The sequence below is a fragment of the Hyla sarda genome, chromosome 8, assembly GCF_029499605.1.
Source record: "Hyla sarda isolate aHylSar1 chromosome 8, aHylSar1.hap1, whole genome shotgun sequence".
Taxonomy (NCBI): Eukaryota; Metazoa; Chordata; class Amphibia; order Anura; family Hylidae; genus Hyla; species Hyla sarda.
This window is the reverse complement of record NC_079196.1, coordinates 80,226,623-80,241,071: the sequence shown is the minus strand read 5'-3', so window position 1 is coordinate 80,241,071 and position 14,449 is coordinate 80,226,623. Positions and strand designations below refer to the sequence as shown.

The 14,449-nt window shown below is 41.5% G+C and overlaps 1 protein-coding gene across 3 annotated transcripts in view; it reads left to right on the top strand.

Moving 5' to 3' along the window:
- IQCA1 (IQ motif containing with AAA domain 1) overlaps nt 1-14,449 on the top strand; it is a 242,073-nt gene that overhangs the window by 71,563 nt on the left and 156,061 nt on the right. For all 3 annotated transcript variants that reach the window (XM_056533244.1, XM_056533245.1, XM_056533243.1), the window contains 2 exons: nt 9,009-9,200; nt 11,916-11,987. In XM_056533244.1, the coding sequence (XP_056389219.1) occupies nt 9,009-9,200; nt 11,916-11,987 (264 nt within the window). The remainder of the gene's footprint in view (nt 1-9,008; nt 9,201-11,915; nt 11,988-14,449) is intronic.

Below are 14,449 nucleotides of genomic sequence, written 5' to 3'. Positions count from 1 at the left end.
TCAGTGTACAGAGCCCTGCTTGTCCTTAGTGTACAGAGCCCTGCTTGTCCTTAGTGTACAGAGCCCTGCTTGTCCTTAGTGTACAGAGCCCTGCTTGTCCTTAGTGTACAGAGCCCTGCTTGTCCTTAGTGTACAGAGCCCTGCTTGTCCTTAGTGTACAGAGCCCTGCTTGTCCTTAGTGTACAGAGCCCTGCTTGTCCTCAGTGTACAGAGCCCTGCTTGTCCTCAGTGTACAGAGCCCTGCTTGTTCTCAGTGTACACAGCCCTGCTTGTCCTTAGTGTACAGAGCCCTGCTTGTCCTCAGTGTACAGAGCCCTGCTTGTCCTTAGTGTACAGAGCCCTGCTTGTCTTCGGTGTGCAAAGCCCTGCTTGTCTTCAGTGTGCAAAGCCATGCTTGTCCTCAGTGTACAGAGCCCTGCTTGTCCTCAGTGTGCAGAACCCCGCTTGTCCTCAGTGTGCAGAGCCCCGCTTGTCCTCAGTGTACAGAGCCCTGCTTGTTCTCAGTGTATAGAGCCCCGCTTGTCCTCAGTGTACAGAGCCCCGCTTGTCCTCAGTGTACAGAGCCCCGCTTGTCCTCAGTGTACAGAGCCCTGCTTGTCCTCGGTGTACAGAGCCCTGCTTGTCCTCGGTGTACAGAGCCCCGCTTGTCCTCAGTGTACAGAGCCCTGCTTGTCCTCAGTGTTCAGAGCCCTGCTTGTCCTCAGTGTACAGAGCCCTGCTTGTCCTCAGTGTACAGAGCCCTGCTTGATCTCAGTGTACACAGCCCTGCTTGTCCTTAGTGTACAGAGCCCTGCTTGTCCTCAGTGTACAGAGCCCTGCTTGTCCTTAGTGTACAGAGCCCTGCTTGTCCTTAGTGTGCAAAGCCCTGCTTGTCCTCAGTGTACAGAGCCCTGCTTGTCCTCGGTGTGCAGAGCCCTGCTTGTCCTCAGTGTGCAGAGCCCTGCTTGTCCTCAGTGTACAGAGCCCCGCTTGTCCTCTGTGTAGAGCCCCGCTTGTCCTCAGTGTACAGAGCCCTGCTTGTCCTCAGTGTACAGAGCCCCTCTTGTCCTCAGTGTACAGAGCCCCTCTTTTCCTCAGTGTACAGAGCCCCTCTTGTCCTCAGTGTACAGAGCCCCGCTTGTCCTCAGTGTACAGAGCCCTGCTTGTCCTCAGTTTACAGAGCCCTGCTTGTCCTCAGTGCACAGAGCCCTGCTTATCCACCCACACTTCTTGTATTTGGACTCCTCAATGAGGCACACAGGCAAAAGCTGCAAGGACACAAATTTACACATTTTTTTAATCAATGTATATTACAACTATACATATTATGGTATTATCTACATTTTTTAAAAAGTTTTTGTTAGCGATGGTACACTTCAACTTCCCAACCTTGCTTTTCTTACCTAAACTGACTTACCTAAATGCATATTCAGATGACAGCTATTGAAAGGTGTATGGACAATGAATGTTGGTGAATTATTGTCACGTTTATGTTGTCAGAACTATTTGACAGATTTACACTTTCTACTGTGTTTCATCCACAGTCAGCTTAGAGAACAAAGACACTCTTCACTTTAACCGCAGCATGTTGGAGTTGTGACCCCTGCTGTTATAGATTTATTAAATTCATTATGAATATATTGTGCGGTATGGGCGCAGTTAAGTGAATATCTAAAATTCCATATTAATTGGCATCATCTGGATAGGGAGGCTGCAGTTTATACTAACAAAATATAGACAAGAAGCCAAACAATAACAGCAATAGCCCAGCACAACCAATATCACGCCAGAAACAAATGTGGTTGAATGAAGCTGCTGTTCCACCCTATAAGCCATAAATACCCAAGGTTAATAGCTCATACAAATGGGGATGTCATAAAATGTGCAATCCTAACTATAAATCATTAGGCTCCTATATAAACAAGAGAGGCTTATGGTCTAGAACACAGAATATAGAGGATGAACTTGAGAGAGGTCACGGAAAGCCATAGAAGGTTATGACCTGACTGTAAGAATGTCAGTGTTTAATAAACTGAAGTAGGGATCGGCAAGCACAGAATTTTTGCAACAATGCAAAATATTACCTGGCATTATTTATCTAATAAAACTTGTATAAACATAATAGACACAATACTATTCAAGAAAGAATGTACGGAGGGTCCAGCACTTCGTTGCAAGCAGCTTTATTGAAGATACATCACACCATAAAAACGACAGTCAGTCAGACATGTTTCGAGCGCAAGTGACTGAGGAAGAGCGCTTGCGCTCGAAACATGTCTGACTGACTGTCGTTTTTATGGTGTGATGTATCTTCAATAAAACTGCTTGCAATGAAGTGCTGGACCCTCCGTACATTCCTTCTTCAATATTGGATGCCTTGCCTTGCACCAGTCCGAGCACCGTACATCACGGAAGGTGAGCTGGATCACTCACTTGTTTGTTGCACAATACTATTCTGTATGCTTTTTTTCTGTCAGTATATGTATACACCAATAGTTGACCCGACAATTGATGCATGTTAAATTTGGAAAATCGTATGCCACTTTTTGGCCAAATCTCCTTTTCTCGACTCTTTCCAAAAATGTTAATAAAGGTATAAAGTGTTGTGGAAGAATTGTGAAGAACATCATGCATTCCCTTTTTAGTTGCAATCTGCAGTAGAATTTTGTCACATTTTAATTTGTAAACCTTTCTTATAGTTCCTAAAAAGTTTAGTTTAAAAGGGGTTGTTTTTATAATAAAAATTGTATATGGGCAGGGAATGGGGTAAAATTTAAACAAAAACTGTACTCATCCCTCAGCCAGCTCCTGCACTGCTGCCACTCTGGTCTCCACTAGAAGCACGTGATGCTGCAGATAATCATTGGCCTCATTGGTCACATCAAGTACATACAGGAAAAGACCACTGAGGCCGGAAATTGGCTGCAGCCTCATGTGCAGAAAGGGACATCACCACAGAACATGGGAAAACTGGAAAGGAGATAAATCAGTGGCTAGCTGAGGTGTGAGTACAGTTTTTTATATTTTTCACCCCATTTCTTCCATGCAAATTTTTTAAAAAGACCAGAATGCCCATTTTCTAATTGCAGAAAAACAAACCAAAAATAGTAAAGAATCCCATCAATATATTCCCATACACTACCTTGTCAACAGGCTAAAATTTATAATAGAGTTAAACAGGAGTCAAGTCCTGGGGGAAAAAAAGTGTGGGAACTCACCCAAGATTTCCACTCAAGGGCTGGTCCTGCAGAACTTCTGCTAATGGAAACAGTGTGCCTGCTGTGGAAAAAGTGCAGGAACTCCGTTCCCATGCATTCCTGCAGGACTTGAGCCCTGGAATTAAAACTAGTCAGAAAAAGACATGGCCCTGATTTACTATTGTAAACCCAACCTGCCTTTGTCGGATTGTGTGCCAAATTGTCCTAATTTGCTGCAATTCGCCAAATGTGTGCCAGAATTTGTGGTGCAATGCGCCAAAATAAACCTAAAAACCCAACAAATCAGAAAAGGGGTGTGGCCAGCCAGAAAAGGGGTGTGGTCGACAAAAAAGTGTGTTCTCACAACCAGACCTATTTGCTATTGGATTTACAAAAAATTCTCTGGATACATGGCTGATAATCCACACCAAGAAAAAGCTGGTCAGAGCTTTCCTGACCTGTGAATAAAGTAAATAAAGTAAATAGTAAATAAAGCAGAATCATGCAAGTCTGAAACATTTTACACTAATAAAAACCTAACACTCTTAGGCCCCATTCACATTACAGATTTTCCGAACAGAATTCAGCTGCAGAATTATGCTTAGAAAATAGGGTGCAGCAGCCTTCCATTGTTCTTAATCGGATTCAGCTGCCCCATTCACACTACTGAATTTTGGACCCCAGACAGATGACCATGTTCATTCTTTTGGCAAAATCCACTTGAAATGCATTCTTGTCAATTAAAACAGATTTCAGAGATTCCATAGTGTGAATGAGCCCCTAGTAAATCAGGGCCAATGCTTCGTAGTTTTTCCTAGCAGTATTTTGGTCGGTGTTTTGTATCAGTAAGTGTATATGACAAAACTAGGAGTGAAACCTACACAAAGGAAAATTATAATGGAAAAAATTCCAAGTTTTTAGACCCAAATCTGGTTTTGGCTTTCAAATACTGATGCAAAATACAGATCCAAACAATGCGGTGTGAAGGTGGCTTAAGAAAGCAGCATTATAGTGCAGATTTCCTCAATAACTAGCCTTAGAGATTTGGCATCCAAAAACTCCAGGGGCCGATTAATTAAGGTTCATAGGGCGGACGCCTTGTATGTATTTATCAGGTTTCCTGTACCTAATCACTGCAGGAAAAGAGGGGCCACAATGTTATGTATCTAATCATTTTCCAAGTTGTTGGTGATTTCTCATGCAGTGAAGGGGTTAAGAGGTGTTATGGAGGACTACCCTCCAGGTCAGGGATCCTCCTTGTGAAGATGTGCATAGCTGTAGAACAGGCCGCTCATCAATCCTCTTTCTTCTTTCAGGAACGCCTCATACCAAGTACTCCCCTGGCACATTGCAGGAAATATCAGTTTGATCCCTGATCTTTCAGTTCCTAGACATAATTTAATGTCCGTTTGTTTAAAGAATTAAGCTCTTTTATTTTGGGAGGAAAAGAATGATAGCAGAAAAGATTAGTAACTCAGCATTATTTCAATTCCCCAAAAACATACATAGAAATAATATGAAAGGGGTGTGTACGGACTCGCACCACATCAATGTAAACGTATTCAGCAAGTGCTTTCATATCCTCATTGTTAGGCATGCACAGCTATTCAATGCATAGGCAACATTTGTATTTTGTGGCAAGAGAAATATAAAACATCACTAGGGTCAGCCAAGTCTTAGGGGTAATGTTTCTCCTTGTGGAGACTGCCAGCTGGCATATGAATGCTTTTAAGGCAATGTTCCATGGGAAAAAATTTATGCAAATTATCTCTTCTCCAGAAGGAATGTAGTTAACTCTGTACTGCCACCTGTAGGTTGTTGCCTTTAAGTCAGTGTCTAACCCAAGAGCCAGATTAATACCTATAAAACAAATCCACCAATACAATACAAGCCACCACACACCCTCAAATTGCTTGAGTATAATTTTAAAAAACAATGGAATGAATAATAGATAAAATACTTAGAGATCCAAAATTTAGCCACACATTCTTCTTTCCCTCTACACGTATTTAGGATTCATGCTACCCTAGGCACTTTTTTGTGCTCACACTCTCTATATGTGGGTCAGGCAAAGGGAATGTCCACAACAGAAATGTTCAATATGCCATATACCCCCCCACCCCCGTGCTATACCCCCCATCATAAATATGCATGTTCCTTACTCATCATGTCGCCAATACATGCTGTGACCTCATCAAGAGGTACGGCCCAATATCATAAGAGTGCATACACCCCTTCCCTGCAATGACAAGAACGTGCACATATTCATAAAACCAAGGGCATTGCTAGGTCTCCAAAAGACCCAGGGCTAGAGCCCATAGCCCAGCCACTCCCCCTAACCACACCCTCAGACACGCCCTAACCATGCCCTCAGACACGCCCCTAAGAGAATGCATGAAGCATTATCAGGGACATCACTCCCCCATTCTGGAGATCAGTGGGTGTCCCAGCAGGCAGACCTCACCGATCTCCTAGCTATTCCCTATCATGTGGATAGGGGATCATCTAAAATTTTGGGAATACCTCTAAGAGCAATGGTTGATATGATCATAAATCATCAATTTTGGCATTTGGAATTTTTTGAAGTTTACTCCATTCACCGCGTGGGATAATAAACATTATATTTTTAAAGAACGTGTTTTCAACACCAGATATATAGTGGATTATTATTTTTATTATATTTTTACATTTCTTTAATGGGAAAAGGTAATGATTTTTATTTTTATTGGAGGGGAGGGTTATATATTTTTAAAATTGCTCGTTAGCAAATAAAGAGTGAACATCATGCATTTTGTTTTCTTTTTTAACCCCTTAGGGACATGCAGCATAAATGTACGCTGCAGCGAGTAAAGTCTGTCTGCTGTGAGGAGATGCTATTCTCCCGCTCTCTGCGCCTAGCCGAAAGGCCAAAATAATCTGAGACTACAGCTATACACGGAGGGCAGGAGAACAGTGGGACTGCCAGGAGCATCATGTCACTTCACAGAAGTCACCACTGTCTGCCTTGGTGGCAATAAAAAAAAAACAGTCCTAGCCAGAGACCCGGGGCTATGGGCCTGAGACCGGGGGCTACAGCCCCATTAGCCCCCCCCCCCCCCCCCCCCAGCAATGCCCCTGCATAAAACCTCTTCTACACTATTATGTCCCAACATACACTGCCATTAAGCACACTAAAATAGTCACAAGTAGGTTATGTTTAGTCTATTAAATCCCACGGGCAGCATTAGTTTATTAAACCCACACAGGCAGCTTTAGATGCACCGCCTTTATTGGGAGGGTTGATGAGAGGGGTAGAACTTTACTTATTTTTGTTCCTTTGACAATAGAATAGAGTAAATATGAACATCTATTCTTATTTATAATTGTGTGCAAGCTTAGAATTCGTTTCTTATCTAAAACACACACTATAGGACCAATAATGTACAAAGCCGGTTAACCTTATAATATATATATATATATATATATATATATAGTATTCTGAAAGGGGTTAGTACTTTCCTCAGGGAGAGGACACCTCTTCAGGTGTGACAGAGATTCAGGTTAGGCCATTTAGCACTCCGCAGGCATTCTGGGTAGGGGAATATGTAAAGCAGCTCATTACACAACCTTTTCAGGTAGTGTTCCCTGGTATCAGCTTAGCTCCTGTTAAGGAATATAAAAAGCTGAACGGGATACATGCCAAGCCAGACTACTCCCCAAAAGGGAAGTTTTGACCCATCTGCAGACAGCTGTTTCGGGGTTTTTGCCCATCGTCAGTACAGAGCAGGGTGATCTGGCTTGGCTGTGGTGAGAGGCCTGAGGCTTTAAAAGGGGTTAGTACTTTCCTCAGGGAGAGGACACCTCTTCAGGTGTGACGGAGATTCAGGTTAGGCCATTTAGCACTCCGCAGGCATTCTGGGTAGGGGAATATGTAAAGCAGCTCATTACACAACCTTTTCAGGTAGTGTTCCCTGGTATCAGCTTAGCTCCTGTTAAGGAATATAAAAAGCTGAACGGGATACATGCCAAGCCAGACTACTCCCCAAAAGGGAAGTTTTGACCCATCTGCAGACAGCTGTTTCGGGGTTTTTGCCCATCGTCAGTACAGAGCAGGGTGATCTGGCTTGGCTGTGGTGAGAGGCCTGAGGCTTTAAAAGGGGTTAGTACTTTCCTCAGGGAGAGGACACCTCTTCAGGTGTGACGGAGATTCAGGTTAGGCCATTTAGCACTCCGCAGGCATTCTGGGTAGGGGAATATGTAAAGCAGCTCATTACACAACCTTTTCAGGTAGTGTTCCCTGGTATCAGCTTAGCTCCTGTTAAGCTTTTTATATTCCTTAACAGGAGCTAAGCTGATACCAGGGAACACTACCTGAAAAGGTTGTGTAATGAGCTGCTTTACATATTCCCCTACCCAGAATGCCTGCGGAGTGCTAAATGGCCTAACCTGAATCTCCGTCACACCTGAAGAGGTGTCCTCTCCCTGAGGAAAGTACTAACCCCTTTTAAAGCCTCAGGCCTCTCACCACAGCCAAGCCAGATCACCCTGCTCTGTACTGACGATGGGCAAAAACCCCGAAACAGCTGTCTGCAGATGGGTCAAAACTTCCCTTTTGGGGAGTAGTCTGGCTTGGCATATATCCCGTTCAGCTTTTTATATTCCTTAACAGGAGCTAAGCTGATACCAGGGAACACTACCTGAAAAGGTTGTGTAATGAGCTGCTTTACATATTCCCCTACCTATAGTATTCTGTATATTTTTGGGGTTTGGTGGAAACTAGAATATCTGGAGGAAACCTACACATGTGGGTTACATACAGTATGATCTGTATGCAGGAATTTGTCCATATGTAGCTGGATAAAGGAAAAGTATGTTTGTAAGGGGCATAATGAGAAAGGAAATTTATTTTATCTTCCATATTAAAGAAACTAATATAAAATATATTAGCCTTTCAGGACCTCAAACACTTCAGAAAATACAGTAACAGATTTTATTATTTCCTATTCTCTGGTAATATACATCTTGGGAGCCTCATAGTATAAACACTTTCAAGATATTTCATTTTTAAGGATTTTTTTTCTTTAATGGGTTTGTTGACATCCAGGGTTATTTTACTCAAGATGTTTTGCACATTTTCACTATGCAAACAAGGACAGTTTCTTATCGCTATGATTTTGATCAGGGTGTTAAAAAGATGATAAGGTTAAAAAAAGAAAAGGGTCCATCAAGTCGAGCCTAAAAAGCAGCTGTCCAGAGGAAGGCCAAGAAACTTGAAAAGCTCGCTCTGTGAAGTTACGACAGGCCGCGCGCACGTCCAGGACATCAGGGGTGCATGCACTGAGGACCTCTGTCGCTCTGGCACAGCGGTACAAGCGGTGACCTAGGGGGGAGAGGTGTGGCAGCGGGGGGCCATTGCAAAGCCCAGCCATGCCTGTCCAAATGATGATGACCGGCATACAAAGATCATTTTCACCTGATAAAGCAACAGAAGCGCAGCCAAAGGTATGGCTGCATTACATGTGTTTTCAGCAGTAAACTCATGTTGGTACTCTGGGGGGTAAGAAACTGGTGAAAGTTGTGCTTTAAAGTAAAGAAAGTCTGTGATGATGGAGAAAGTTTTTTTCCTTCCTTCACCCTTGTTTATTGGCCTAGGTATGAAAAGATCACTCATATGATCTCAGTATTTTCCATTCATAGAGTTGTACATTACAGTACTTTTTTTTTTAATGAAAAAACTCCAAATTAAAGTGCTTGGCCTGTTTGACATTCAAGCCATTAAAATACGCCTCTTATTAAAATACCCCTCTTTTTGACCCGCTTGACATCTTCTGTTTATATTTTCTCTCTTGCCAGGTAAAACCATTGAAGTCAATGTCACTAGATGAGGCAGTTCGTGTCATCCAAGTGTCTGAGAGGGCTCGACAGGGGCGGCTGAGAGCCAAATTCATGAGGGAGATCCATCTAGAGGAAAAGAGAGAAAGGATGGCCAAACTTCATGGGGAGAAGGTCCTGGACCCAGACCTGGCTGTACTTCATATCCAGAAGGTATGAATATACCATTTCTATAGAGTGGTCTTATAGCTTTATTCAAGAGGTATTCTAATCGAGTAAAGTGATGGCATCTCACTAGGATTATACCATCATGGCCCATCCCTTTGTTATCAGCAAAGTCTCCGGAACCTGACCAATTCTCAAAAATAAAGGGCTGCAGTTCTGATTCTATGGCTATTCCTGCACAGCGCATCTTGCTACCCAGCTGTGCGGTGAAACTGCAGCCAGTCCTATTCACTTAATGCATTATAGTCATTATAAAAAACCTTATTCTATTTTTATGCTGCCTTAAAAGTATTTTCTTTAAATACTTTATTTAAAAAAAAAATGTTGGGCTAAAGCTGTGAAAAAAAGTCATCTGGTTAGATTCGACAGGAAATTTTACTGATTGGATTTTACTGACAGAGGGGTCGACTTAAATTTCAGTTCTGCGCACCCAGCGCCTCGCATGTTACAAGATGGTAGGGTAGGATATTGAATTGCTCATGTCAAGGCCTAGAACTTGGTTCAGCATGTCTCAGAATGTCACTATGGGAGCCTTTACACACATTTGCGTCTCAAGAGTCTGATCTGAAGATTAATTTACATGTGTGAAAAATTGACAATCAAAAAAAAATTGTGAATCAAAAAAGTATGTGTGGGACTCCAATTGACATTAAAGGGGTACTCCCGTGGAAAACTTTTTTTTTTATTTTTATTTTTTTTATCAACTGGTGCCAGAAAGTTAAACAGATTTGTAAATTGCTTCTATTAAAAAATCTTAAACCTTCCAGTACTTTTTAGGGGCTGTATAATACAGAGGAAATGCTTTTCTTTTTTAGATTTCTCTTCTGTCTCGACCACAGTGCTTTCTGCTGACCTCTGCTGTACATTTTAGGAACTGTCCAGAGCAGCATATGTTTGTTATGAGGATTTTCTCCGGCTCAGGACAGTTCCTAAAATGGACAGCAGAGGTCAACAGAGAGAACTGTGGTCGTGACAGAAGAGAAATCCAAAAAAGAAAAGCTTATAGTATATATATATATATATATATATATATATATATATATATATATATCAATGTGCATAGAAGATAAATTCAAAAACAAAATATCCGCACTCACTATTAGGTTAGCGACAGCCGGCTCCTAGGAATATGTGATGGTTAGACCAACGGAACGGGGACCATGCTGTAACGGGCGCTCAGGTGTGCGGCCGGATGAAATAACCGGTTATCGCCTCACACCTGAGCGCCCGTTACAGCATGGTCCCCGTTCCGTTGGTCTAACCATCATATATTCCTAGGAGCCGGCTGTCGCTAACCTAATGGTGAGTGCGGGTATTTTGTTTTTGAATTTATCTTCTATGCACATTGATTTTTTCCTATGTTCGGATCTTCCCAGCACCACCATAGCTGATGGCCTTTCCCGACCCGCCTCCGTGTGAGCTGTTCGTTTGAAGTTTAACCCTATCAGTTCTGTAGCAATCGCAAGTAGTGCTATTCCTTCCTTCCTCACTCACTCCATATATATATATATATATATATATATCCATAGTATACAGCCCCTAAAAAGTACTGAAAAGATTAAGATTTTTTTTAATAGAAGTAATTTACAAATCTGTTTAACCTTCTGGCACCAGTTGATTAAAAAAAAAAAAAAAAGTTTTCCATGGGAGTACCCCTTTAGTCTACAATTGTGTCTGGTTTCTTTGTCAAAGGTATACTGCTTTCCTAAGGGACTGTTGTTATAAGGTATACTGCTTTCCTAAGGGACTGTTGTTATAAGGTATACTGCTTTCCTAAGGGACTGTTGTTATAAGGTATACTGCTTTCCTAAGGGACTGTTGTTATAAGGTATACTGATTTCCTAAGGGACTGTTGTTATAAGGTATATTGCTTTCCTAAGGGACTGTTGTTATAAGGTATACTGCTTTCCTAAGGGACTGTTGTTATAAGGTATATTGCTTTCCTAAGGGACTGTTGTTATAAGGTATACCGTTTTCCTAAGGGACTGTTTTCATAAGGTATACTGTTTTCCTAAGGGACTGTTGTTATAAGGTATATTGCTTTCCTAAGGGACTGTTGTTATAAGGTATACTGTTTTCCTAAGGGACTGTTTTTATAAGGTATACTGTTTTCCTAAGAAACTTCCTTAGAGAAGTGTGGTCTACTGCACTGTTGAGTCTGTCATATAGAGTACAAATTGAGAAAAAGACAGAAGGTAGTCACTACAATAAATAAGTCCATTAAAGTCAATTGACCTGCTGCAGGTTTATCACTTAATATGTGGCTTTCCTTTGTACTGGTATCCTAATATATACAGGCAGTTTTCTGATGAGGACATAGCCTTGCTAAAGGTCCTAGCTATGCTCCCATAAACATATGTGGAAATGTACGCTTATTTTTCTAGTACATACTTTGAAACATAATTATGAATAAACTAATAATCCAGCACAAAAAAGAACGTAAGGTTAAATAAGGAAAAAGAGGCATTTCCATTTCCCACAGCAGTCATACTGTTTACAAATGGAATACTGTGACTTTTCCTAGGGTAAGTAATGTGAAAGGTTCACAAAGTCTTAGCCCGAAGCCAATCTCCAGTTTATTCACTGCCCATTCCACTCCACACTCCCTTCCTGTACGCTTTTCTATTTCCCCAATTGCTCTGCCGCTCAGGAAGCTGTTTCCATTCCTGCCGTATCCTCACTGATTTTCCGTTCACACCATAGGTCTGGCGAGGCTATATTCAGAGGAAGAAAACCAGGCAGCAAAGAGAAGAGGAAATGATCTTCCTGGGCATGGTAGGTTTTCCAGAGGACACGCTTCTCCAGGACAACGTTAATATGTTTACCACACTATACATTCAGCCATACACTTGAGTTTAGTTTTGGCAAAGGAGACGCTTTTGTGTCAGAATGAATCTTTGCTATTACTCTGTAGAAACAGTCAACATTTGTTATCCTTATGGCTTCATTTACTGTTCATTATACTATCCCTACACCTGTTACTGATGTACTGATGATAAAACAGCAAAAATGAAAATTGGCCCGATTAATGCATTAAGGGGGTTATCCTACATAAGGTGATTTTAGTACTCACCTGTCAGACAGTAATGGACATGCTTAGGAAGGCTCTGTGCTTGTCTTGGGACAAAATAGCTATGATATAATTCCACCATGATGCTGCTGCTTTCTTTTTGCGAAATGGCTATTTCCTGTTGGAGTTCCCTCCCTCCAACTACAAGTCTAAGGATCCCTTGTTGGTAAGTGTAAGGTCACTGTTCTTCCTCCCACACATCAGTCACATAACTCATTGCTGTACATTCCATGTTGTGCTGTTCTTGGAGGTACAATTCCCTGCAGCACTGTGGAGAATGATCTCCCTCCCACCCAGTGGTGGCTCCACCCATTGAAACTCAAAGAGGCTCCCTGACTATTGATGTAATGTCTCGGGCTGCACTGCTACCTGAGAAAACCTGAGACGACACTCATTTTGTATACTGTTAAAAATAAACATCAGGGCAAAAATCACATAAGAATTGCGAGACCAGCCATCAAACACAGGTACAGACACAATAGTATGAACCACACTAACTGTACAGCCTCTGTAGCTCAGTCACATAAAAAAAAAAAAGTAATACCCTTTAAAGTATGCATCGGGTAGATTGGATACACTTGACCCCAATAAATGGGGCTAACCCACATCCCACTGGACACATACTGATGAAAAAGGAAACTGGAGGCACATAGTCATGCAAAATCACAAGGGCACCAATAGCTTTATCAGTTGGATCTCTTACTGTTTTTATGCATATAAAATAAACATAGAGGATTATGCAGAACATGTACACAATGTTAGGGGGAAAACACAAACACATTGCAGTTGCATTACAGTTTCCAATACTGCAATGAAATTCTTCCATTACATGCCATTAGAAACCACACTGCAACACAAAATGATCGTGTATTTTCACCCTAAGGATATATGCATATTTTGCTGCAGATTGTCTGCAGCAGATTTCCCAATTCAATGGGTAGGAAAATCAGCAGCAGAAAATCTGCAGCAAAATATGCACATGGGAACGTACCATGAGGGTTCATGGTAGGTTCACAACTGTACTACACACATACATTTGTAGTATAGTGTTGCTCGCGAATATTCGCAATACAAATTTTATTCGCGAATATCACATATTCCGCGAATTTGTGAATATTCGCGAATAGAGCACTATATATTCATAATTACGAATATTCTTTTTTTTTTTTTTTCACAGTACACATCACAGTGATCACCCCTCTGCTTCCAGCTTGTGTGGTGTAATGAAGGCTCTAATACTACTGTGTGAGACTGGCGTGCGAATTTTCGCATATGCGAAAATATGCATCTGCTAATTTTCGCATATGCTAATTTTTTGATATGCTAATTTTTGCATATGCTAATTTTTGCATACGCAAATTTTCGCATATGCAAATATAAAACGCGAATATGTGAATTTAGCGAATATATGATGATTATTCGTCCATATATTCGCAAAATATCGAATATGGCCTATGCCGCTCAACACTATTGTAGTATACCACATATGTATGTACCAAAACATCACCAATGTTTCTTTTGTATACTTTTAGATACATTTTAACGTATACAATTTTTTGTGGTACATAAAAGTGGTGTGTTCAGAATTTTTCTATACCACAAAAAATCATAGACAGTCATACAGGGGACAAAAAGTGACATACTTTTGACTTTGTTTGCATTATAGAAGCCTATAGGTAAACCACAGCCTACATGTAGGTACTGTCTAAACTTATCTCCCAACACACTGCTGTGGTATAGATGTGAACCAGCCCTTCTCCAGAAACTGCACTATAAGGCCTTGTTCAGAAATGACTTGTTTATTGTAGATATCTGAGGTAAACACTACAGCAAATACTGTATGATGCATACAATACAGTATAATGCATAACATATTAGAGAAAAGTAACACCATGCTCACTTTTTAATATCCTATACTTCCCCCTGTCTATAAGCTCTCCATAAAAGTTTGAACTGGGGTTGAAATACGCGAAATAGTTGCTGCAGCATCTCTTTTTCTCATTTAAGTTCTCTTTCTTGGTTTCTGTGAAACTGCATGCTGTGAGAGGGGAGGAGGAGCAGAACTGGGAGAGACAAAAAGGGGTAATCTGCCCCTAGACATGTTATGCCCTATCCAAAGGCTAGGTGATGACATGTCGGGGGGGGGTTCGGCTACTGGGGCACCCCA